Source organism: Phodopus roborovskii, unplaced genomic scaffold, assembly GCF_943737965.1.
Source record: "Phodopus roborovskii unplaced genomic scaffold, PHOROB, whole genome shotgun sequence".
Classification (NCBI taxonomy): Eukaryota; Metazoa; Chordata; class Mammalia; order Rodentia; family Cricetidae; genus Phodopus; species Phodopus roborovskii.
In genome coordinates this window covers 30102887-30130718 of record NW_026126407.1, presented here as the reverse complement: position 1 = coordinate 30130718, position 27832 = coordinate 30102887, and the positions used below count along the sequence as shown (strand labels likewise).

General features: G+C 37.1%; 1 protein-coding gene across 2 annotated transcripts in view; it reads right to left on the bottom strand.

Moving 5' to 3' along the window:
• Window positions 1-6173: 6173 nt before the first annotated feature.
• The window catches only part of Cnot6 (CCR4-NOT transcription complex subunit 6), a 46466-nt gene continuing 24807 nt past the window's right edge, over window positions 6174-27832 (bottom strand). The window contains exons 3-12 of one of the 2 annotated variants that reach the window (XM_051180835.1): window positions 23085-23271; window positions 20517-20602; window positions 18966-19070; window positions 18781-18849; window positions 17409-17566; window positions 16324-16478; window positions 15456-15610; window positions 14316-14546; window positions 13069-13271; window positions 6174-10168 (exon numbers count right to left, since the gene is read on the bottom strand). In XM_051180835.1, the coding sequence (XP_051036792.1) occupies window positions 9956-10168; window positions 13069-13271; window positions 14316-14546; window positions 15456-15610; window positions 16324-16478; window positions 17409-17566; window positions 18781-18849; window positions 18966-19070; window positions 20517-20602; window positions 23085-23271 (1562 nt within the window). In that variant the 3' untranslated portion in view covers window positions 6174-9955. The remainder of the gene's footprint in view (window positions 10169-13068; window positions 13272-14315; window positions 14547-15455; window positions 15611-16323; window positions 16479-17408; window positions 17567-18780; window positions 18850-18965; window positions 19071-20516; window positions 20603-23084; window positions 23272-27832) is intronic. The other variant, XM_051180836.1, reaches the window with a different exon arrangement.

Genomic DNA, 27832 nt, shown 5'->3' with positions numbered 1-27832 from the left:
GAGAGAGAGAGAGAGAGAGAGAATGTTTTTGCCTTCTGTGGTTTCTGGTGTCTTTGCTCAGATATCTTAATTCCTTCCATTCTCTGTTCTACCAAAGAGAACCATGATGGTCTGACCCTAACGTCCATGGAAAGGCCCCATAGAATTCGGACACTGATACCCACATCAAGGGAAGTGCATCAGTAAACTTCATTAAAAACTGCATTATGCTTTCTGGGAAGGGCTTCACTCATTTGACTACCTACAAATTGAAGCTACTTGGATTTTTTTTTTTTTTTTAACACTAAAACATAGGGCTTGGATTTTTCCATTCCTATTATGATAAGAATAATCAGGAATTTAAACTTTCCAATTTTTTTGGGGGGGGGGTGCACTCACAAAATAGAGGGAAAAGCCATCTGGACTCAGATGAGGTTTGAATCTCATTTTCAATACCTTGTCCCTACGACTATCAAGGGGTATGGATCTTTGTGGAAGACAATGGTCTGAATAATTACCAATGGTAACAAAACGAATTGGTTTTCCTCTCTGGTGAAAGGGGTGGGGACACCCTGACATGTCCCTGCATTACAATAACGTGTCCAGACTCTGTAGATTGTCTGATAACTATGCCCTGAGTTACATGGGAATACTGTACACCCAGAAGCTCACTAGAACTGAGAGTGGGCAGGCGTGTGCCAGATAAAAGAGCCATTCTGAGCCAGATCTGCTACCCTCCTTAACTTGTGGGTTCTCCTCTGGGATGAGAGAGAGAAATGCTTACAGGACCTTAAGACTAAAAGCCCAAGATCAGCTCCTGCAAATCCCTGGGGAAATTAGACCAGCACAATCCTAGTCCTCAAATCTGTTATTTGAGAAGTGTGGAGAGTGCAAAGGGGTGAGCTATATTGAATGCAACATGTCACCCAGTTTCCCCTTCAAGAGGTCCTTTCCATAGCTCTTGAGTGTTGGCACTGACAGCACCTAGCTTAATTGCTTTCTGAGAACTGCCCTCAAAGAACTGCAAGGTCACTATCTGATCCAGAGGAAGTCTGCATTCTGGTTGATGTGGGATCTACTTATTTCTGTGTTGCCAGCTTTTTGGTGTAGGTCATAAAGACCTGAAGCCTTGGCTTCGAGAGGGAACAAACCTGAAGGGTCTTCACAGGACCAGGGTCTTCCTCGTGGAATCCTCTGAGGACTTCATGATTCTGTTATCTCACAGCTTCCCCTTCACCCAATATTAATTCCTTCATTTTCTCCATACCACCACAGAATTTTTAATAACATGTTCTGGAGAATGGCTCCCCATTCACATGGGTGTCATCTGTAACCTAATGCCTGAATTTCATCTTTCCCTTTTTCCTTAAAAATGGTTTGTTTATATGAGTACGTATACAATCACAGATGTGACAGTCCAAGGAGGGCAGGAGACATCTGATTCTTTAGAGCTGGAGTTACAGGCGATTATAAGCTGCCTGACCTGGATGCTGGGAACTGAATATCAGCAAACACTCTTAACCATATATCTTTCCAGCTTCCAATTTTCATCTTTCAAAGGTTACACCATTTCATCTTCTCCAACAGAAGTCTTGCACACAAACCTGTGTCTCAGAAAACTCACCATGACACAGGTTTAAGAAAGGCGTCTCTGTTAAAATAAACCAAAACACAGGCTAAAATGGGAACCTACTGAACTCAATCAGAAACAAAGATCTATAAAGCTTTATTTTCTTAAGTAAACTTTACATTGCTAATTTGCCATTGTAACCATGAGAGTATTATAGAAGTCAACCAAATACTTTTAAAGATCATCTCTAAAACTTGACATTAAGAAGTAAATCTAATTTTGTTTCTGAGGATAACAATAGAAGTAATTCATATAATGGAAAGATGAAGGAAATATAAGAGAAACCTTTTCATTATCAGATAGGAAGTTACCAATAACTATCATAAGCATGTCAAAATAATGGGCCAGGGCGTTCAGCTATGACTTCCCCATCATGTTGGCTTTAGTACACTAGTTTGTAGATTTGTGGTCTGGTGCACTCATTACAAGCAACCCCTTAGTTTGTAGTAATGATTTAAGCCTGTGTTGTCTGATTGACATGGCCACTTGCAATTTATGTTTATGTGACTTTTTCATCTGCTTATCATCCTACTTGTATCTTTAAACCTAAAACAGCTCCTGTAGACAGTATATGGTAATGTAGGTGCCGTGGATCTGAACTCTGGTACTCGGGCTTGTGAAGCAAGTGTTTTACTCACCAAGCCATCTCCCCAGCCAAGTTTTACTTTTCTAGCTGAGGAATTCATTTTTTTTTTTTTTTTTTTTTTTTTAAAGACCCATAGATCTTTAAAGCAGAACAAAGTGTAAATTGGGCACCATGTGCTTGAGTGTCCTTGGAGAGCACTGTTCTGAATCTGGAGTTACAAACAGTTGAAAACCACCATGTGGATGATGCGAATTAAACCCAAGTCCTCTCCAAGAGCCCCTAACTGCCAAGCCCTTCAATCAACTGACCTGTGGCACTAGGAAAAGTCTTACGCTCTACAAAAAACTGCTGGACTAACTGCAAACCTTGCACTTTCGTAATATACTTGGTCTTTTCATAATTCTGCCACAAATTTTTCCCTAACAAATCATTTTCCACGGAACTTACCACTTTCCTCCAGTGCAATGAGCACTTTTATAAAGCTGGATGACTTAGAAGCCCAGATCTTCAGATTTTTTTTAAAGCTTTCTGTTGGCTATTCTGATTTTGTACAATTACCATCTACTTGAGTTTCTCAACAGTGTCTCTCTGTCCTAGAACTCACTCTGTAGACCAGTCTGGCTTCATACTCAGAGATCCGTCTGCCCCCGGGATTAAAGGCCTACGCCACCACTGCCCAGCATCATTTTCTTGACCACTGAAGTATTGTAATACGTATTTTGGTGAAAATATCAATACTGTTCACATTACTGCCTATAATCTATGTTTTTATACAACAAAGCCTATTTTACTTTGCTATAGTAAACTGTCGTGCCTGAAGTTTTGTGGCACACCTACTTTTCATTATTCCTGTTGCAATTGGTAGCTCTGCATCCCAAATTCTACATCAGAACTGACTCTAACTTGCCCACTTATAAAAGGAGACTTCTTAATACAAAGTTACTACAGTGTTACTATATTGGATTTTTTGTTTTTCCTATACTAGGTATCTCCAGTGCCACCTGTACAAAATAAATCAACTTTACAATGCTTTGGCTGATAGTGATAAATGCCTAAAATTCTTTGACACTGATTAATGGGGTGTTTGTGTGTAACAGAGATCAGCAACCTGGTAGTTCCCTACCTTGCACAATGCAAGGGGTCCTGTAAAGATGAGTCAAGGGGCCAGAGATGGCCAAGCAGTTTCAGACCATTTACTGGTTTCCTATCAGGAATCACACACACACACACACACACACACACACACACACACACACACACACACACACACACACATTTTAATATTTTTATTTTTGGTTTTTCAAGACAGGGTTTCTCTATGTAACAGCTCTAGCAGTCCTGGAATTCACTCTGTAGACCAAGCTGGCCTCACAGAAATCTTCCTGTGCCTGTCTCCTGAATGCTAGGATTAAACTAATGTGCCACTACTGCCTGGCACAATTTTTTCTTTTAATTAAAAAAAAATCGTTAAAAAAGTCAAGCTTCATAAATAGTAAATCCTACTTCATGGTGCCCACCAGTCAGATTTCAGGTGCAGAATGAAGTTTCAGGTGCTTAAAAGTCATGGGTAACTAAGGCCAAAAGCTAATAATCCCTTACAGAAGAAAGTACATTTAAAATTCTTGGATTTAGGGTTTTGTTTGAAGGCTTGATTTTGTGTGTATGTGGCGCAGACATTTATTGCAGCTCATCATCTTTCAAGTGAACCATACGTAAGTTAGTTGTTGGTCACTAATTGGTCTCATTATGCTCATCTCTCCTCCACAGTGCTGCTTACAGTATTTCCAGAATAAAAAATCTGGTAACACTACTCCCCATTCAAACCTCCATGTGGCTCCTTATACCACTCATAGGAAGAGGTTCAAAACTCCCAATGTGGTTCAGGTTCCAAAGACACCATCTTCTCCCAGCTGTTTTACTAGTACACTCCATGAGCTTGGACCACAGCATAGCCAAATCCATCCATTGTGGCCATAGACAGTCCATAAAGGCTTTTCATATAACTTATGTTGTTCACCTGGAAAACAAGCTCTCTCAGCCCTTTAAAATATAACCAGTCACCTCTCGGCCCATGCTGGCAGTTGCTCCTTGGTGTATGTGTGGCATTTACTGCAATAGGTTATAAGGACCAACAAAGTAGAGAGAGTATACCTGTAAACCTATTTCCAAACTAGATATTACACCTGCAATTCAAAATAAGCATTCTCAATTCCATCATTCATCAAGATGTATCAATAACACAGATTCCTTTCCACCTTGTTTACTGAGTCTGAACCCAGAGGCTTAGACTCACTCTGCCAGCAGGCTGGAGAATAGTGGCAATAAGAGCTGGTGAAGTCTGCATTAGGTCACTGGTGACAGAAAAAGCAATTTGTCCAGATGGGCCAAAATAAATTTAATAGCTATGGAGTAGATTATAGAGTGAGTTAAGTTTGCAGCTCAAGAAAAACAAAAACCCTGACATTCATATGATTGAAGTGCTGCTGGAAACATGGTTCTGATACCATCATTACCCAGCGTTTTTCCCATTTCCTAGGTACAGACTTGCAGGTTACACTCATTCCAAGAACTCAGAACCTGACCCCAGAAATATGTACTTACAGTCCCCAAACCTGCCAAAAACTAGTGAGAGCTGTCTTTTGCAACACACACCCTTCTATTATATGTTAGGTTAAACTTGTCCCTGAAGCCAGGAGTGGGACAGAACACCTTTAATCCCAATGGCTTTGGAGTGAGGCTGAGGCAGACCACGGGATCTCAACAGAAAGCCTCTGGACTATTTCTAACAGCTTATCTTAAAATTACTTTAAATCTTGAGTCTTGGATATACATTAACATCACTACCTAAAAGCTAAAAATTTTATATTTTCAGCTGATATTTTAGATAATTGTTCCCTCATTAAAAAAAAAAACCCTAGTTAGAAATTAAAAAAATGTACTCAACTTTTGCATGTATTTGTTTCTAGCAAACATTAGATGTAAGATTTATGTGGTGTATTGAGGTGAGATAATGCTCTTGTTCACTGTAAAAATGTGTCACTCGTATTGGTTTAATAAAACGCTGATTGGCCAGTAGCCAGGCATGAGGTATAGACAGGACTACCTGACTAGAAGAATTATGGGAAGCGGAAAGGCAGATCGCTCGTCAACAAGATGTAGGGAACAAGATGAGAATGCCATACTGAATATAGGTACCAAGCCTTATGACTAAATATCTATAGATAAGAACTGTGGGTTAATTTAAATTGTATGAGTTTGTTAGTAATAAGCCTAAGCAGTAAGCTAAACAGTTTATAATTAATATAAGCCTCCATGTTTATTTGGGATTGAATGGCTGAGGGGCAGGGCAGGACAGAAACTTCCATCTCCATGTATGCTTACTTGAAGAACTTATCATTTTAAGCATTTGTTTTTAAGATTGGAACCCATGATCCACCTGCCTATGACTCCTAAGCATGGAAATAGTGTAATTTCTGAAAGGAAATAAATGTTTTGTTTTTAAACTATAAACCCACATATGAAAATTTGGGAAATCAAACTTTTTAAAGGTTATATGTGCAATGAAATTTAGAGATGTAACAATAAGACCCTTAATGATTATCATAACCCCAATACAATGTCTGCTACTGTATTTAAAAGCATTTATTTAAAATATGTATCAATGTCTTTCCATAACATGAGCCCGTTTTTTATTTTATGAGGTATATAGTAACAACAAAAACCCTAAATGCAAAAGGACTATCCATAACCTAAATATAAAACTGAACTTTGGCAAAGGTGTTACAGAGTAACACAGCCAATGAGGAAAGGTGTTCACACCATTTCTCTGTACCATGCCTTGTCCCCACTCGATCCTCCCCCTATAAGAGTGAGCTGAAGCCTGCCCCAGAGGACTCTCAGCTGTACTGTGTGATCTCCTGATTAGCACCTGCTTTGAAGCTTCAGTGTTACAGCTGTACAAATTACACTTTTAAAGTATTTGAAACAGATATTGAATTTATTGGTTGGCTATGAGTAGGAAAATACATTGGTAAGGAAAAGAGACCCTGTATATAAATATAATACTAGCTAGTTACAATTTGACCAAGAAGATTCCACTGAAAAGAACAGTAAAAGCCCTTGTTACCACCAGTCTATATGGTGTAAATTCAGCTTCTTATCACCCTTATCAAAGAGCTGCCTAGGCAGATGTGACATTCTTGAGCTTAGTGCAGATAGTGTGCTGGGTTTTGTTACATGAATGGTAAACAAGAGTTAGTCCAGTACATTACGTAATATAATGTACTGTGAATAAAGACTACTCTATTTTAGAACTACATCAACATACCAGTTTTTAAGATTTACGTAACCAAAAGGAACAAAGTGAACATCTTAAAATACTGCTTATGGTTGAAGGACACCTGCTTAAGTCCTCTGAATTATCTGCAATACCTGTACTGGATACTGTGATTGACTTCATCTTGAGACAAACTCCTGTAATTGTCTTGCCTGTGTTGGCTTTGTCCTATGACATGACCACCAAACTTAAAGGTCATGATGGAAATGAGTTCTGTAGCTTAAATAGTGAAAAAGTAAAACTCTAAACCATAAATGTTACAATTAGAAAATGGAATCTTAGATGTTTTAACTACAGTTTAAGATTTGGAAGTGCATCCTACCCAATTTAATTATGTCTTTAGGTTTCAAAGTGCTATACAAAATAAGCTTTTCTGGTTATCACCAAATCAAAGCACAAGCAAAACCAAATTTCTTGGAGATGTTCTGCCTATGTTCTGGGATTATTAAAGTTGCAATCAACAATTTACTTCTACGACTTCACTTTATACTATGCCATAAATTAATTTCAAGGAACATTATTTAAATTCTCAAAGCATAAATAATACCAATACTGTAAACTGTGCTTCAAAAGATTTACAAGGATTTGAGTGCCTCCAATCTTCTCATCTTTAGAACAGGAAACATATTCCAAAAATTTTGTATAATACTCCTAAAATGTATTTATCAGCAAGAACACTGAAATTACAGTATAGCAAACATTACATATATTTATTACAGAATTTTCCAAAAATAATCTACATTATGAAAACAGACTAGTTTTATGCATTTTAAGGAGTATAAGTTCTTGGAAATTATTTTGGACACAAAGCATTTAAAACAAAAAGCCTTGCTTTAACAAAAGTATCAGTCTATTTTGGTGTGAACATTTATTCTCTATAGATTCAAAATATTTTTCTTTTGAAGGTTATACTTGTAAATCTACACTCTCGGTCAACTTATCACTATCTAAAGAAGGTGGAGATGTCCAAACTGACCCACAGAATGCAGTATGCCCAGAAGAGGCAAAACAAGTACTTTCAAGACATAATAGGCAATTATATTTTACTATGCTGCCCCCAAATGCAAATATATTGTAGACAATAATGAATACAGATGAAACGTTTTGTGTAAAGCTCAAACCTTTAGCATCTAACAAGTGCACTCTAGTTCCAGCATCCAGGGAAAGATTGTATCTTCCACTAACAAATGTAAAACCAAGTAAGTGCTCCTCTGGGCTCCTCACACCAAGCTCTCTGGACCTGTGGTTCTCTAAGCAGGTCACAGGGAAAGTGGATTCCTCAGTCCCATCAGTCCAGCCAGCTCCAGTTCATTCTCACTGGAAATTGTCATGATGCACACTACCAACACAGTGTTTATGAAAATCAAGTCAATACATCTTATATTCACACTTTACAAGAGAGAGACAGAGAGACACACATAGAAGAACAAAAAGCCATTAGAAGCTATGTACTGGCTCTACACCAGTGTTGATTACAGACTGGATGTGTTTGGTGCCAGCACAACTTGAACAAAAAGAAAACCCACAAACAAACCATCATAATTAAGATTAAACAAACAAACAAACAAACAAAACAAAAACCTTAAAGGAAAAACAAGGTCCAAGACAGATTCAAGATCAAGACCTTTTACAGAATTTCTTAAAAAGAGAAAAAAAAAATTCATTTATTTAAACAGTATGTAATTTTATTTCCTCTTAAAAACAGCATAAGCAATTAAATGTTTTCTCATAAAATTTTGAGTCATCCAAAATGGCTCAGTCTCTGTATAAAACTGTTACTACTCAACAGTTCATTTTAGTGCCATACGGCCTCCTTCTGCTCCACTGCCTGCAGTTGAAACAAAAGCAGCCAGACAAGTTCCCTCTGAATTCATTTGATTTTGAGAGAACCAGTGACTGAGAACAGAACATATACAAGTTAACTTTGTAAAGTTAAAGGTGACTTTAATTTCTATTATACTAATGGCACTATGGGCAAAATATAGGGTACAGAATAACTTTTATCTTGGTTGACATTAAAATTCCTTAGTCACTTTAAAAATGATCCGAACAATTGTCTTAGGGAACCTGTTTTGAAAAATCCATCTAATTTATACTGCTTCATAAACAGAAATTACTCTTCTTTTTAAAAAGGAATGATTTTTAAAAACAAAGGAAAATAAGGAATACACATGATAGTGGTACTCTGGGTGCAATTGCACCAAGAAGCAGTGCTTGGATCTATGAGCAAAGACCCAGGACCCAAGAACATGTTCCAGAATGTGCTATCCAACGCTTCACAATGAGGAAAAGCCACAGCTCATACAAAAGCATTTCCATAAAAGTCCCACAAATGTTAGTTTTTAAAAAATATAAAAGATGCACAGATTTTCTCTGCATGCACAGGCAGTGCTTGGTGAGAACAAATTTAGGCAGGCACAGTGGAGACAGAGCAGACAATGTCTCAGAAAGGACTTAGAAGCTGTACCTCAGCAGCTGAAATTTTTTTAACTTAAAAAGTTAAAAGATTTAAAAATAGCAGAATGTACATGTCAACTATCATATTCAGTCCATAAATAACTACAGATCAGCTTATCTGTCATGGTAGAAAGTTTCCATAGAAATTCAGGAATTCATACATAAGTTGCCTCTGGTCCAAGAAAATACCCCAAGGTCTAAGCAAACACATTTAAAGAGTAATGTTCTCAATTTAAAAATAAAGTAGTACAAAAGGGCTAACAAAACCCCAACAGTGCAAATCACTGCAGAGAAAGTCTGTTACATGTTACAACTTTGTTACCAGCCAGCCATCAGAACACAGAACACAGGTTAAAAAAAAAAAAAAAAAAAAGAAAGAAAGAAAAAGAAAAAAGAAAACAAAATCAAAAAGCCACCCAAAAACAAACCCTAGCTTACAATTGTTTTCAAATTTGTTTTTTTCTTTTTAGTACAAAATTTCATAAATCAGGTCTTCTGTGGATCATATACAATCATAAAGGCTAAATTCAAATTCTACATTTTACAAAAAAGACTGGGAAAAAAAAAAAAAGAGGAGAGGAGTAAAGTTTGGAAGAGTGGTCTCTGATGTGACTACTGGCCTCAGAAAACAGTGCTGTGATTTCTGTGCAAACAGCACACTGCTCACACGTCTTCCTATTTCAAGGCATGACAATATACATTGGAGAGAAGAAACAGGAAAATTACTGGTAACAAATTAAAAGATAGGTGTAAACACACCAGTCCCTGTCTAGCAGTATATAAAGCATACTGGGCTCAGAATTTGTCTGTTACTAGCACCTGGCTTTCATACTATATCCTTTATCAAATAATCGACTGAAAATTCAAATGATCATTGAGAAAAATCCCTAGTGGCCACACCTCACTCCCCTCTATTCAGACTTTCATGAGTTTACAAGTAAATCTGAGGTCCTCTGAAAGTACTTAACTACCTCCTGCCAGGAAGGTGAATGCCATTAACTTGGGGCAGGAAAGGCAGTAAGAGCTCCAATTGTGCAAAAAGTGAGAAGTGGTCGGAAGGAATAAGTGGATGTGGGCAGCCGCTGATATTATTTTCAACTAGCCAATGGTGATCCAGAGGTCCCAGGATGGCTAAAGTATTCAGCTGAGGTTTAGAATAGAAGATGTAGTCAATTATACCCTGAAAAACAGCAATAAAAATGGTTAAGGCACAAGCAAAAAAAAAAACCCACAGGAATCACAAAAATTTTCAAGACACATCTTTAGAGGTCATTATTTGGTAAACAAAAGCAATTTGCTAGCTTGAACAACATTATGTACAACTCCAGTGCCACATAAAAAAAAAAAAAAAAAAAAAAACAGAAAACAAACAACTCTGCCAAACTAAAACTCAACAGAATCAACCAGTTACAGCATGCTTTCTCAAACTGCCAGCCCCAAATCATGGCATGGAGACTTCTTATTCGTTATGAATGCTAGGCCTTAGCGTATGCTCATTTCTAGCTAGCTCTTATAACTTAATTTAACCTGTTTGCCTTTACCTATGCTTTGCCTCAGGGCTTTTTACCTTTCTTTCATTCTGTATGTCCTATTTTCCTGCTTGCTCTGTATTCATCTGTCTGGCCCCTGGCATCTCCTTCTCTTTCTCCCCTCACTTCTTTTCTCCAGAGCCTAAATTCCTATTCCTAGTTATTTCTCTCCTGCCAGCCCTAGCTACTAATCCTTCTCTGCCTAGCTTTTAGTCATTCAGCTTTTTATTAAACCAATCAGGTGCCATAGGCAGGCAAGGGGCAACAACAACACATCTTTATAGAGGTAAACATATACAACACAAATAAATGCAACATCTTTACATAGTTAAACAAATATTCTATTCCACAACAACCAACCAGTCCTGTTTCAGTAAGCTCTTTCCTAACAACCTACACATATTCATGTTCTTCTTGTCACCTGGCTAACTCCTTATTAACCATCAAATCCTGCTAAGTCCTGCAGTCATCTCTTAATAACCTCCAACACTGTCTTCTTCTCTTGCTAATAATGCCCACACTAAGATGTTAGGACATACTCATCTATATGGCTGAGACTGACTATAACCTTATTAAATGTCCCCCCCCAAAGCCTGAGTGTTAAAGGCTTGGACCCCCAAATAGTGCTACTGGGAGATGCCAAAAACCTTCAAAAGGTGAAACCTTCTGGGAGGTCCTTAGGTCACCGAAGTATACCCTTAAATAGGATTATAGAACCCCAGCCTCTCCTTTTTTTCTGTTTTTCCTTGCTGGCAACTGAGGTGAATGAACAATCTGCTATCAAATATTCCCAACTATGATACTCTGTCCCAGTAGGGAAGCCCATAGCTATAGTAGTATGACTTGGATCATGTACAAGAACCTTCAAAACTGAGACTCAAAATAAACCTTAAAAAAAAAGAAAAAAGAAAAAAGCTGAGTGATGGTGGTGCACACCTTTAATGGATCCCATTAAATGGACAAGGCAGGTATATCTCAATGAGTTCTAAGTCAGCCTGTTCTACAAAGTGTGTTCAGGACAGCCAGCACTATTACACAGAGAAACCATGTCTTGAAATCCACATCCCCCCAAAGAAGATAATCACAAATATTTTGTTGCAGTAACAGGAAGCTATCTAATAGTAGGTATGCTTTTTAAAGCCAAGTATGGTGATGTGCACATGTAATGCCATCACTGAGGAGGCTAAAAGAGGACTAAGAATTTGAGGCAAGTGTGGGCTATGTGGGATGACTCTGTCTTTCCCATTCGACTGGAGCTGCACAGGCGCAGAGCTATGTCTGTTTTGCACATTTTCAGAAGCGGAAGATACATCTAGCACACAGGAATTGATCTGCTAATTTGGGGTACCTCCTCCATTAACTTCACCTTCCTTTCTCACGTGTTCTTACCTAAAAGACACTAAAGCATATGTGAGTATCTTTTTCTATCTTTGCATCCGCAACAGAAATGGGGGAGGGGGGGAGTAATTTCTTCTCTTACTTTGGTCACTACTCTTATCTTCCTGCCAATCAACCTGTCCTTAAGAATCTAAACCACCATCAGTACAAAAATGATAGTCACTGACAAAAGGTGGCCATGCTGTAAGCTGTTAACTGTGTCAAGATAGCACATGACATACTTTAGAAACCAGGACAAGCTCAGAAGAACACTTGCTTAGTAAACACAAGACCCTGGATTCAATTCACACACACACACACACACACACACACACACACACACACACACTCTCTCTCTCTCTCTCTCTCTCTCTATATATATATATATATATATATATATATATATATATATGAGACAGGCAAGATGGCTCAGTGGGTAAAGGTACTTGTCACTAAGCATGACAACCTAAGTCCAATCCCCAGGGGCCAATAATAGGAGAGAACTGAGTCCCCCAAGCTGACCTAACATTAATACAAGCACTGTGGCAACATGAGCACACCTGCCCCCTCCCACACGCAACAAGTAAGTAATGTTTAAAAGAAATAGCTTAGAGGTTAAGAGCACTGGCTGCTCTTCCGGAGGTACTGAGTTCAATTCCCAGCAACCACATGGTGGCTCTCAAAAGTCTGTAAAGAGATCTGGTGCCTTCTTCTGGCCTGCAGGCATGCATGCAGACAGAACACTGTATATATAATAAACAAATCTTTAAAAAAGAAAAGAAAAAAGAAAAAGAAAAAAAAGAAAGAAAGAAAATAGTGAGCTAGGTGGTAGATTCCAGCACTCAGGAGGCAGACAGGCGGATGTCTGTGAGTTCAAGTTTAGCCTGGGCTACGCAAACTAGACATCACAGTATCTAGCTTTTAGTGACCAGTATTTAAGAAACAAATACCAGAAAGGGTGAAGAAAAACCAAGGACTGCTTTACTGTCATATTTCACCCAATCTTCTCACTATAGAAACTATTCCACTGGGTTATCTAAAGTACTGACACCAAGCCAGTAAGTTAAGGCTGCTCAGTTCCAGCCAGAACACACACTGATGTTTAGGACTTAAAAGCTTATACAACTTGCTGATAAAAATAAGGTTTTGAAAGCTTACCAATCGTAAGACATACCTTGAAATCAAATGTGTAATTCGTGTAAGGCATCAGGCCATTCTCATAGGCACTCTTCAACTTGAAACCATGAGTGATCCTTCCATTGGTCATACCATTCTTCCCATTACAGCTGAAGTTTGTAAGACTTTCGTTGTACCTCAGTTCCTTAAAGTCCTTATGATTTGTTTCTACCCCACCAGTGCTCAAATACTCTACAACACCTAAACAAATAGAAATGCACTTTTATTTGTCAAGCATACAACACAGCAAATAAAATAATTTTAAAAGAACATATAATGATTCAGAAAGCCACACAAATTCCTATTGTCTAAAGTGTTTTCTTTATGTAATTACAATACACAAATATTTTACATTTTGGCTTGTTTAAAACTATCTGACAAATTTATGTGTCTTCCCAAATCCTTCAATGGTTAAATAAAACATCTGGCTGGAATATGCCTGCTAAACTTCAGGTTACTTCCACTTAAAGAAAAAAAGACTTAAATATCACAATCAAAATAGCATGCAGGGCGATCTAGCCTTTTTTTTTTTTTTGAGTTTATGTGCTATCTTACCATACTACCAAACTACAGAACAGAAAGCCATCAAGTGGGAGAGTAACTTAACTATTTTCTTGTATTCTTAATCATAAAGCGGGCTCTACAAACAGGCTTTAACTTTTATTACATTACTTAGCAAGATTGAGCATTTCCCCCCAATGCTATGAGAAATCCTCCCCCATCCCTCAGATACTTTGTAGCTAGAGGGTAGAACAGTATGTGGAGAAGTTGTCAGAAAGTCCTCAGCAGTGATCCCCCAGCAGCTTGATTGCCTGGAGCTAAAGAATGAGCCACCTAAGGGACTTTTTGTTTCTTCTTCATGGCTCTATCTATTGTGATAACAATAACGTAATCTCAAATTCATCACAAATCCAAAGCATTGTATGGTAAGAATTCAATCAAAGAGCTGGAACACAGATGGGTTGTCTAGTCTGCTACTGGAAGGGTTCTGGTTTATTCTCTGTACTATCCATAGAAAAGTCTGATTACCTGCACGCGCTTTATCTTCAGAAGCCATGGAAGGGGAGAAGGGGAGAATCAACTCCATAAAGTTGTCCTTTGATCCCCATGCAAACTGTGACATGTATAAACATTTGTGCAAATGCTTACTTAGTATATGTGCACTTACACTGTTTTTTACAAAACACAGAAAAAACTTAAAAAGTCAAAAAGTGCCTATTTCATATAAAATATTATTTTTCTCACCAGAGTCTGGCAAAGAATTCAGATCTGCACATAACACAAGCGGAATAGTTCCACATTCTCCCAATACAGTGGATTTGAGGTTCCGAGAGGCTTTATCAATAATATTCTTCACTTCTGAGAGGAACATCATAGTTTGTACCAACTTCACATCCGAGTATTCAGGGTCCCAATGCATATGAGCATTAGCCACAAGAATAAGTTGTTTTTCTGTTCCCAGATGTGGTTTTCCAGCTATATTAGATGAAAATCAAACGGACAAAACCTGTATTGGTCTATAGCTTCTTACAGCATCTGAAAGCAAGTAAAATTTCTCAAAAACATCTAAGATGTATCTAGTGGTTTCCTACCCAGTCAATGAATCCCAAGAATCCTATCTCTAAATCTTGTTGAAATTTCCAGCAGTGAAGCCTACTTAGACAGAGACAGCCCATGACAGTTATTTTTAGATATCCTAAAACAAATCTCTCACGTTTGAATCTAAGTTCTCTTAGATATAGTTTTTAACAATTATTAATTCTTTGGCTTTTGTGGGTTTTGTCTTGTTTTGGCAGAGTGAGAGACTGAGTCCAGGCTTTGTGCACACTCAACTAGTACTAGTATGGGGTACAGGCTCCAGTCACTAGGTTTTCTCTCTCACTTTATCTTTACATTGGACACCCCAAATTGCACAAGTGATGGAAGTTTCAGTTCTTAGCATCCAAGTCACTGTATACTATACTACAGTCTTTTTTCTTAAAAAGTCACCTTCCCCAAACTCAAGACCCTTATACAATTATAAGTCAGTCAGGAAAACTGGCATGAAGTTAGCTTTAACAAACACCCTTCCTGATAAGAAATAATGGAAGTATATTGAATTCTTAGCCCTAAGCGGTTATTTCAATTACTATTTATCTCAATGACTCAAAAAATTTTTTATCTTTATGCCTGTACAAGGCAGTAACTTTTGGGGGCAATGTTTTCTCATCTTTAGTTCTGCAGTAGAGAAAAAGATGTATGATATTTTAGAAAAGAAAAATACTCACTGTATTACTGTATTTCTTTGAGTATTAAATCAGACTATTAAATATATATGAGATTTCTGTTTTGAAGATACCTTATCGAACTATTAAATTGGGAGAAGAGATGGGAGGAATCACTCACATGACATTTCAATCAATTCCTTTCGCAGTTCTAGCAGTACTGCAACTCCAATGTTATCTTTTGTCATGACTCTGTTCAGCATAGCTTCAGACCCTTCCGAATTCGCCATTGCTAGTTGATTAAATTCAACAGTGTGTTTCTGAACCAAAGTAAATCTGAAACAAAGCATAAACATATAATTGGGAAATGTCTTTTCTCCCAAACTTCATTACCAAATAAAGTCACTTCAGTCATACTGTGGGAAATCCTCCACAATTCCAACCTCCCTACATTCTTATAAGGTTGTTTCTAGTCTAACGTGGTATGGCTTCTTTCTGTGGTGCTGAGGATTGAACCAGGGTCTTGTGCATGTTAGGCGAAATCTCTACCACAGATGTATATCCCCTGACCCTAAACACTGATGTATCGGTATTAAACCTTAAAGTTGTTTTTAGTCTATTCTTGGTACAAACAAAACCTAGAAATACCTTTAAAATGTAATACAGTATAGTCAGTCATCTTTACCATCAGTTCTGGAATATTTCATTTCATAATTTTTAACAATTATTTTCCAAAGCATAGGCTTCTCAGAGGGATGTTACCTATATAATATTTCAACAAGCAGTTGTAAATAAAGCCCTGGTAAGCCATCCAAAGAAACAACAGCACTTTTAGCATGCTCCCAAACCAAGTTATTTCAAACAAAAACAAAACCCTTTAAACTTTAAATAGTTGTGTTTTCTTGAGTAATATAGCACTTCATTTTCTTATATACCAATTAATTGCTACATCCTTGGCCCCGCCCTGCTAATACTGAAGACATCCTTAAAAACAAACAAACAAACCAAAAAAAACCCAAATCAAAACAAACAAAAACAGATAGGCTTACTTTTCTGTCTTGAAGAATATTGCACAGCCATCAACATGCTTTCTTTCTTGTTCCGACATTGTCCTAGCTCTAGACTTAGGGCTAAAGAATCCATTATAGCCACGCTCTTTTAGTTCTACCAGAAAAAAACTGTAATACTGCTCCGTTTCGACCTCCTGAAAAATCATAATCAGCAAAGTTACTTCAAAGACAAAATTCTGTCCTATACATTAACCCAATCTGAGATAATATTTTTTCAACTACAGATTAAAGAATAGAACATCTTCAAAATATAATTTATTTAAAACCAATCAGAAGACTTTATTGTACCACATGCCAATGCCAGTTCTTCGTAGTTTAGGAGTAAAATGAAAGACATGTATACCTACACATGTAGATTTGTCTTAGAACTGATGGAATGAGAAGCATACAAGAAGGAATTAAGTTATCACATATTTTAATTCCAGGCCCACGAAGAGAAACAAGTTGACTAAAACTGTGTTATTATGAGAATTGGGCAAAAAAAAAAAAAAAAAAAAAAAACCTAGATTACTGTGCAGACACTCCAATTTTTTCCCATTTCACCCTAACTTTACCAGTAACAGTGCTGGTAAAACAAGACTATATCTAGTTGTGCCACAATTTTAGCAACTTTGCCACCCAATTCAAATACATTACACAGAAACATTGGAGGAAGAAGAAAAAGTTACTGCCAATTTTTAAACCTAGTTGAACCCCCTTTACTTTATTTGACAGCACAGAGTTGCAAAGATTGTTACTATTCTCAGAATTCACCTAACCAAGAAAAGGTCAGAATTTTTATTTTTTTTTAGGCTACATATTTGTTTCCAGTTTTCTTTTTTAAAAATTAATTTATTTTTTACATTCCAATCCCAGTTCTCCCTCCATCCTCTCCTCCTGCTCCCCCCTCCCACTTTTCCCCTCCTCCCATCTGTTCCATGGAGAGGGAAGAAAAGGCCAGAATTTTAAGAGCTAGCCACTGAAGCTAGAATTTATAATAGCATAATATATTCTAGTATAATTGCTTTTTGTTTTGTCCTGGTTTGAAGGGTCACAAAACTTGAAAAGTCTTTTGCATGACTTACCTGAAGACTTATAATATCAGCATTGCAGCTCAAGATTTCTTGAATAATGGCCTTTTTCCTGTAGTCCCAATTAAGTGCCCATGATGGACAGTAGCCATATAACTGCCGGGTCGCATATTTATCACAAAGAACATTATAGCACATGACAGAAAACAAGGCTGTAGGAAAGATAACTGATTCACACACATTGCAGGAAAAAACCCAACAACCTTAATTATTTCAGTAATAGTCCTCACTATGTTAAGTCTGACTATGCCAGCTTGGAGACAAAAAGAAAAATAAGTAATGGAAGGGGAGTTAAACGAACCAATTAGGATACAATGTGCTTGTATCTATAGAAGTTAAAAGACGTTTTTGAGTCTTAATTCTATAAACCAAGACTCCTTATTTCTTCTACACCACCAACTGTTAGTGTAGGATGTGGAAACTTGAGTTTCCTTAACAGGCTGCCCAACTTTCTTTTTCTTAGTAGAGCAACTATAGACTAACTTGAAGAGTGACTGGGAGTTTGGCTCCAGAACACTAAAATAGTGAGTACTGCAAACAAAGCAAATCAGAGGTTATTGCTGGCTTCCTGGGGCACAAAAATAAGTTTTTCATTATCTATAGAACAGCATTGTCTTAAACACACAGACTAAGAAATATTTTATTGCTTTAAAAAAAACTGTTTGAGCTACAGGAAAAATGGCAATGGCAGATCGTATTGACACAGGGTTGCAACAAAAACCCACAACACATTTTAATTACATATGAAGCAAAATAAGAAAAAGTAACATGAAACGAGGTAGCCTGTGTATTAATTCATGCAGAAGCCAGGTATACCATCAGCCAAATCCTGTTTTAAAAAAATACCCTGAGAACTAAACTATTCTCATAAAATTTAGGTTTAAAAATAGATCAGAGGCCATTAGTTCATTTTTTTCCTCTCAAGTAAGAAAACTATCTCACAATTTTGCTAATATCACATCAGCACATGGAAACCTCCAACGTGGAAAGATTTTAGTGTTACTTATTCAGTGAATCTACCGCCATAAGTCAGGTGCTCAACAGTGGCAGTATTGACATTCTGTATGGTTACTAGAGTCTGACCAGGCCAGGTGCTGTAGGGTATTTAGCTGTGTCCCTATGTTGTTGTAGTATTTCTCCCACTTTTTAACAGTCAGAATTGTTAAAACTAATACATGCCCCATGGAGATAAAACTGCTCCTGGCTGAGAAGCAATGCATTACAGAATTAAATCTTTATCATTATTTCCCAAACTAAATCAGCCTATAATAATACTGCCTTCAATATTGTTCAGTATCTGATATCAACAATACTTTCAGCTTATCAAGACCTGGCCACACTAATTGTTAAAAATAGGGCTACTAACCAGTTGGCCTTGTTCTGTCTGGTTCTTGTAACATGATCCAAGATCTTGGAGGTGGTTGTTCCGTTGAAACTGGGTATATATATATGTGTATATATATATATATATATGTAAAAAAAATACAATAATAATTAAGTGATATTCTTATATCTCTTCCTACTAAAAAGTCTAAACAAACAGCCACTTACTTCTTTTTGCAGTACCTGACAAATTATCGAGTAAGTAGTTCAGTAGCCTTCTTGTTCCATCAGGCTCCAGACAGAGGTTCAATATATCTTGGGTAAGTGGATTTCCTGGGGGAAATTTAAGTAGGTAAATTAAGATAATACAGTGTTTTAGATTTAGAAAAATTTATCAAAAGAATCACCTAACACCACAAAAATTATATTACAACACAGTTGCTAAAAATTTACCAAATAAAAGTACCACTTTTGAAATTTCTATATAAAAATTTGCTTTTTAGCTGCACATTGGTAGAGCATGCCTTCAGTCCCAGCACTCAGGAGGCAGAGGCAGGCAGATCTTTGGGAGTTCAAGGTCAGCCAGGTCTAAAAGAGCTAGTTCCAGGACAGGCTCCAAAGCAATAACAGAGAAGCCCTGTCTTGAAGAAAAAAAAAATTGATTTAAAAATTTTCTTCTTTTAAAGATTTGTTTTATGTGTATGGATGTTTTGCCTGTGTGTGTGTGTGTGTGTGTGTGTGCGTGCACGTGTGTGCGCACGTGGGTGCATCATGGGCCTGCTTATGCCTCTGGAGGCCAGAAGAGGGGAGCTGGATTGCCTGAAATTGGAGTTACAGGTGGTTGTGAACCACCACGTGGATACAGGGAATTGAACCCAGGTCGCAATCAGTGCTCTTAACCACTGAGTCATTTATCCAGCCTCAAAATTTGCAATTTTATACAAATATTAAAAATGATGAGCAATAATAGGTTAATGTTAATAGAGAAGTGCTTTGTATCAACTCTCAACTGGAAGGATATACAACAGCAGCTTTCTGTAACATGAAATGGACTTGAACCATACACAAAGTTGATGGCTGCTAAAAATTACATATATACAAATGTGTACTTTTATTTTTTCATTTACTTCTTGAACAGTTTTTATAATATACCAAAGGAACTTATAAGAATATAACCTGATTCTGTAACTATTTTTTACAAATATGAATGCAACTCTTAAGAGACTTTAACCAGAAGTCTCCCTTTAGAAGACAGCAGTCTGTCCACACCTGCCCAGACTGGCGAAGAACTAATTACATTACAAAACATGTCCATGTCTTGACACATGTAAAAATGTGATTTGGTTCCTTCTGGCTTACAACATTTTACAATGGTTCCTACTGCATTATTTATGCCCTCTTCCATTTCCAACACTAATTAAGGAACCATAGATCAACTTCTTTTGTAAAAAATAAATCCTCAAAAGCATAATTTTTAGTACCAGGACCAAATCGAAAATTTCTATTTACTTCTTTCTTCCTTTATGGGAAGCTGTTATATCATGATGAGAAAGCATGGCATAAGTAATGTATCATCAAGATACAAGCTAAGAAAGCAGATAGATAGGTCAACAGCAGATAGAACAGAAAGACACAGACAGCCTGGAGTTGAACAGTCACAGGAACAGAGAACTGAAGCACAGCTAAAGCAGCAGAGCATGAGGTGACAACACTGCCTGCCAAAGCACCCTGGTAAGAACTCTAATAGCTCAACACTGTAAGAAAAAAGTGAAATCCTACCTTTCAGGCTTAAAGTCTGCAACTGAAACAGTTTTCCCAGCTCAAAAGGTAGAACTCGTAACTGGTTGTAATTTAAATGGAGCTCCCTGTTGATATAAAGACATTTTAATTTTAACCTTAACAACTAAAATCAACAATGTTATTTCTAGGAAAGTATGTACCTAAGCACGACAAAGCTTTATACCCTGTATTCCATTATTTAACCTTGGCCTTCCTATGTAGTTAAACAAAACTGCCACAGACCAAACCTTTGGTAATACGCAGGGAAAAAAAACCAAAACAGAAACAAGAACAAAGTATGATACAAGCTTCAATTTTTAAAAGTTGTTAAATTCATGAATACACAAAATTACTCCCAAATGAAATACTTACCTCACTATAGGCTAGAAACATGGTTGGCAAGTAGCAAAGCAGTGCTAGTTTGGCACATGTGTGCTCCACTAATTGTACTAAGAAAGCAGAAAGGATCAAACAGTGTAGAGACAGATCTCAGAGGGTACTTCCAGAGAGCCTAAACCCAGGATGACTCAGCCTCAATATGGGTAGTATCACAGCACAGCGTGAGGGATGTCTCAATTTCACTTCCTGATAGTGGATGCTATGTGATCAACTGCTATGCATTTCTGCTACTGTGTTGAAATTTCCCACCATGATGGACTATATCCCCTCAACCTTGAGTCAAATGACATAGCTACTCCTTTAAGTAGTTTCTTGTCATACACTTAGTCACAGCAGCAAGAAAAGAAGTTAACACACAGCTACCATGAGGACTGTTTGATGAGCTTAATGATGACTACACAGTTAAGCTTATGTTTACTAGTTCTCCAAATTTACAAAAAAAAATTTCACTTAAACAAAAGATTAATGTTTTTTATAACCACAATATATCGTAAGACTCTTTAAAGGAAAAAAAGGCAACCAAGCCCCCAACACCAAACTGACATACTGTCAAGTTCCTATTTTAACTTTTACTAAGCAGATTTTAGATAAAAAGAATTATTTGTTTCTTTAAAAATCCTGGTTGCTTCTGAGAAAACTGAACAAGAAAAACAAGATCTGAGTAACTGGTTCCTATTTATTTCCAAACCCATTATAAGGGGAAAGAGGTTCTCTATACCATTTTGTTTCCAAAGATGAAAAATAGCCATAGTAAATACTCAATAACTAAGCCAAGAAGAAAAAAAGAAAAAGAAAAAGGAAAAAAAAAAAAAAAACCGTTAAAAGGCTAGTGAAAGAGTTTGTAAAGACACTAGAAGATATCAGAAAAGCCATGGAAACCACTGTGCAGGTATGCTGATTCAGCTTTATTTTTATGTAGATTTGGGAGGGGTGGAGTCTTGAGGGGGGTAGACAAGGTTTCTCTGTAGCTTTGGAGCCAGCCTGTCCTGGAATTCACTCTGTAGACTAGGCTGGTCTTGAACTCTTAGAGTTCTTAGAGTCTCTGCCTCCCAAGAACTGGGATTAAAGGCGTGCACTACCAACCCTGGCTTTTATGTATATCTTATGTACCTTCAAAGGTTAAAAAAAAAAAAATGCCACCCAGTAATTATCATTTGCTGAAATATTAAAGCTGGACAGAGTTAGTTGTGAATTCATCATTACCAACATCCCAGCCTCTGGCTAAGAAATCTGTCCAAGATCACATAATTTATAAATGCCAAAGTAAGATTCCCAAAGAAATAACATCACTACAAATTCTACCCATGAAACTACAAAGCTTCTAAACACAGTAACTAATTCTAGCTTTATTCATGCCAGAGCTTTCCTACTATGGGCAACAGGTTCTGAGAACCAGTGTTAAAAATGTTTGCATGGCATCAACTGCTGGCCACAGGCAAGTACATCAAATAACACAGTGCTTTACAGTGCTTTAAACTTTTTGGTTCAGAACAAGAATTCATCGCAATGAACATTTTGCAGGTGAGGCTGACTGGACAAAAGGGTATAAGGCACAACACAGCACAGCTCCTGATGTCACTAGGATGAATACAAAGTATTGGAAAGACAGAGGAGGGAGGTGGGTTTGTTGTCTTTTGTTTTTAATTAATCTTTTTTTTGGGGGGGGGGAGCTACAGTGGTGAGGGGTAGATATGATGAGACTGGGAGGTGAGCAGGATTGGGATACATGATGTGAAAGTCCCAAAGAATCAATAAAGTGTATTTTTTAAAACTTTTTAATTCAAAAATAAAATACATAACACAAAACACAGAAATAAAAAACTAGGCAATGTCAGGGAGTGGTGGTGCATGACTTTAAACCCAGCAGTTGGGAAGCAAAGACAGGGGGATCTCTGAGTTTGAGGTCAGCCTGGTCTACAGAGCAAGGATAGTCAGAGATACACAAAGAAACCCTGTTTCAGAAAAAAAACATCAAAATAACAAAGCCCAAGCAATGGACCTGCTTAATTTTTATTATTGAACATTCAATTCTACCAAAAATCTTTCAACAGAAGATACAGTTATGATGCTTCCTTTCTTTAAATATAAAATGGTTTTATTTCCTAACAAGATATATGCAGGCTTTGTTTTGGGGAATCTAAATATCCAGTACTGAGTCTCCCTCCATACCTGAGTGATACCATGTTTCCGAGTTCTGCCGGTAAACTCTGGATTTGGTTATGGGACAGGTCCAGATATACCAGATTGTGAAGCTTGGCAATGTCTGAAGGAATACAGGACAGGGAATTGTCACTCAGATGCAAAGCTGTCAAGTGAGTTAGTGACCACAAAGATGAGCTTAAGCTTCTTACTTTTCCTGCAAGACAGAAAAAGAGAAAAGGATTATATAGTGATCTCCAAGAATTTGGTCCATGTATTACATAAGATTTTGATGTTTTAATTAGGTACTTAAATTACTACTTTAAAAACTTTGAGAAGGCTTAGCGAGGAAGATTTCATCCATTTTAGAACAATTCACTGCATGCACTGAATAATTAACTCTAACTAGCAGATTAAAACTAAAATTTAAACTTTTAAAGCGAAGCATCAATACTTGAGACTATCTTCATTTTAAGAGCACAATGGAAAGAATGTATCCTTTAAATGACCTAAGATATGCTAAAACAAAAATATAATAATTCACAGCAGTACTAAATCTAGAATTTGGGTACTACAAAAGATAAATTTATGAAGACAAAATCAAATACAATTATCTGAAAAAACTGTTTATTCTATACACCAGAAAATAGGAAGTCTGCCTAAAAAAGAAGAAAGGAAGCAAAGGTATCTCAAACTAGTTGAGATTAGGAACAAATTATTCAAGTAGTAACTGCATCGTACAAAAAAACAAAAAACAAAAAAAAAACCCAGAACCTATGTAATGTGGGGCTTTCTAGGCAGTAAAGCTGGGTGTTGTGGTGTAAACTTTTAATTCTAGCAATAGAGAGTCAAGGCAAGCAGATCTCAGGAAGTTCCAAGCCAGCTTGATCTACACAGGAAGATCTTGTCTCAAAAAAGCAAAACAAACAAGAAGAAAGAAAGCCTGTATTGTTAATACACAAGTAAAAATACCTGCCCAAGAACTTTTCAGATACTAAGTCAAGCAAGAGACACAGTACTCAACTTAAAATGCACCACTCTTTCAAGCAGTATTAAATATACATTTAGGCATTTCTTGATTAAGAGGTCAATAGTTTTCTACATCCATAAGACCTTTCTCTACAATATCTGTAATGTTTGAGGCCTAATAGCTGCAAAAGCAACCTCGAGACTTTTACTTCTAATCAAGATAGGCTAATAAAGCCTCAATTTGTTATTCTACCGGAAACAAATATGCCAGATATCAACCAAGGTAAGTAAAGTTACCCAATAGGAATGGGAAACAAACAGGCAGTTTCTACAGTTGTCTCAGTGTACTTCTCAGTATTTGCAAAAAAGCAGGGTGGGGGCAATCACAGAGCAGAGTAATCTGGGCTCTGGAGACAAGAGTACCAACACTGTGGTAGTTAGAATTCAGGGAACAGTACAGAAAAACAAAGTGACCTTTGGATATGAAGACGGTTACCCTTAAGCACTGAATGTGAAAAACTGCCTGAGCCAGAGGAGGAAACACCCAAATGGCTAGGCCACACTGTTCCCAAATGCTGAGGAGAGAACAAAATCCTTTCAGCTCAGAAGGCATAGGTTCAACATTCAATTCCAGACTAATGACTGCTGTTGTCTAACCTAGAAAAGCTTAAGATCAAGCTTCAAAAGAGTGAAATTGCTTTCCAGTAACTTCAGTTCACCCCATAACAAATATTAGTTGAAGGAATATTCAAGCATGCACCATCCAACAAAGAAGGACATCAGTTTCTGGCACCAATGAAAAAAAACTATCAAGCATATAAACAAACAGGAAAGTAAAAATCTATGAAGAAGAGAAAAACCAATCAAAGCTTAAAAATGGTAACAATGAGCTTAGTGACATCAAGATTCAGAATGGGGGTGTGGAGGGCAAGATGAGATTAACAGCAGATCACACACTGAAGAAAAACCCTCTATTTGAAGGCAGGGCAAGAAAAACCTAAACACACACACTGAAAAAAACTCAGCACTTCAGAAATGTCTGGTACAGCTTTTACAGTGCAATGCACATGTGACTAAGTAGAGGCTCCAAATAGAGATGAAAGAGAGAAAAAAAGAACAAGAAGTAACAGAAAGGTACAACTAGAGAGCCATACACAAAAGAATGAAGATGGCTTTGTGGTTCAGAGCACTGGCTGCTTGTTCTTTTAGAGGATCCAGGTTCAATTCCCAGCACCTACAAGGTCAGAACCTTCAATATCTCTAGTCCCAGAAAATCTGATGTCCTTTTCTGGCCTTAAGCACAGGCAAACATGTGGTAGTATGGAGATACACACATCAAAACATCATACACAAAAGTTCTAAAAAGTAAAAAAAAAAAAAAAAGTTGGACCCTTACTTTACACCATATACAAAACTCAAAAGCATGCATAATTAAAGAATGTTGCTCAGTGATAAGGTACATGTCAAATATGCATGAAGCCCTGAATTTAATCCCCAATGTGTCAGGGGAAACACACCAAACTGAAAGTCTATATAACCATGGATTAACAGCACAAGCGAAAAAATTTGAGCTCAGGATGATGATAGCACACACCTTTAATCCCCAGATTTGGGAAACAGGCAGGTGGATCTCTGTGAGTTCAAGGCCAGCCTAGTCTAATGGGCCAGTTCTATAATAACTGAGGCTACACAGAGAAACCCTATCTGGAAACACAAAACATAACCAAAAAAAAAAAAAACTTTGTGCTTTAAAAGGCAACATTAGAAAAGTATAAGACAAAGCCATAGAAAAAGAGACTATTTGTAGGTCATAAATCTGCTAAGTCATTTATAGTCTTAAAACTCAGGAGAGGCTGGGGAGCTGGCTCAACGGGTAAAAGCACTTAGCAAGCAAGTATGTGGGCCTGAGTTTCAGTTCCCAGAATTTACATTAAATACCAGACGGTGTGAGCATCTATAATCCCAGAGCCCTCAGGAAGATGGGAAGCACAGACAAGAAAATTGGTAGAATCTCTTAGAAGCTTGTTGTCTTGGCAAATGCAGAGGAAAAAGAAGAGACCCTGTCTCAAAACAAGAATGGTGGTTGTCCTGACTTCTACGCAGCACAGCAGAATTTGTGTACCTGTACTTACATACAAATGAATGCACACTTGCACACAACTTAAATAAAAAAAGGAAAAGATCTGAGTACAATCAGAGTCGTAGTTTGTCTTTAATCCCAGCACTTGGTGGAGGAGACAATCAGATCACAAGCCTGACACCAGCTTGAGCTATACAGTGAATTCCAGGCTACTCAGGGCTACAAAGTGAAATACCCATCTCAAAAACACTCAAAGGGAAAAAAAAAAAAAAAAAAAAAAAAGGCATATTACATATTTCTCCAAAGACACAAAGATGAAAAGATACTTAATAACATTACTCATGAGGGAAATGGAAATGTTGTCCACCCAAATTACAATGATGAACCCACTTGGATCAATAAAATCAGAGACAATATTAGTAAGCAGAGAAACTCAAACCTTATATGCTGCCAGTGGAAATGTAAAACTGGCCCAGGCACTTAATCAGCACAGTGGTTCCTTAAAAAGTTCAACATGGAGTTAATATATGGTAGTTAATTCTTAGGTATATACTTGTAAGTCCACATAAATGATTGCAAAAAAATGTTTTGACTCAAAACTGGAAACAATCCAGATGTCTGACTTGGCAAATGGATAAATAAATATGGCAAGCTCATTACCATACAATATTATAAGCAAAACAAGTATGTGCCCAAACAAGGACCAACCTTAAAGATACTCATTAAGTGAAAAGCTGGTGGTAATAGGTCATATATCATACAAAATGGAAAAATGAGTGCTAGTAAATACAGAGTTCTCAAACTGAGATAAAACATTGCACAATCTGTAACTACACAAAATTCACTAAAGGTTCATTCTAGGTTGATGAACACGATGTGTGAGAAAAGGAGAGGCAGAAAAATGTTATTTATGCAAAGAAAACTATTAACCCAATGTGATGGTTAATCTTGACGGTCAATTTGATGGAATTGAGAATCACCATGGAAACAAATCTCTGAACATGTCTCTGAAGGATTATTTACATTAGGTTAGCTGAAGTGGGAAGTGGGTGGTACCATTCTTTCAGACTAGAAAAGAAATCACATGGCTGAGTAACAGCACTCATAACCATTTGCTTCTGGCCTATCTCCTGCTCCTAACACTATATGCTCCCAATCACGATAGACTGCATTTCCTACACTGAGAGCCAAAATAAACCCTCCCTTCTTTTTGGCTGCCTTTGTCAGGTATTTTGACATAGCAATGGGACATATAACTAATACACCCATAGACACAAAAAGCTCTGTTAAGTTCAAACACAGAGACTAGCAAGAAGGGGAAGTTAGGAAGAGAGAATGAAAATGTCTTCATGGAAGCCTATCACTATGGAGAGTGAACATATACCACCAATAGTAAATGAAAGCTAATTGTCAAGATTTCTCTAGCCAGATAAATTATTTTTAACAATAAAAAGAAAATTGCAGAAAACTGTATAAAGGTGAACAGTAATCAAATGGCTTACATAAATAAGACAAAATATAAAAGGCAGCCTTATGGAGAAAAATTACATTTTATAAAGAACAAAGATAAAATGTCAGTAAATATCTACAAAAAAATGACTGGAGCAGTCTTTAATGTACTAGGGAAAGATCAACACAGTATAATTAAACTTTTCAAATGAAGACAATTTACTTTTTTGGTAGAGGAAAGTGAAAAGACAATAGCTCTATAAGGTAGAAAATTCTTTAG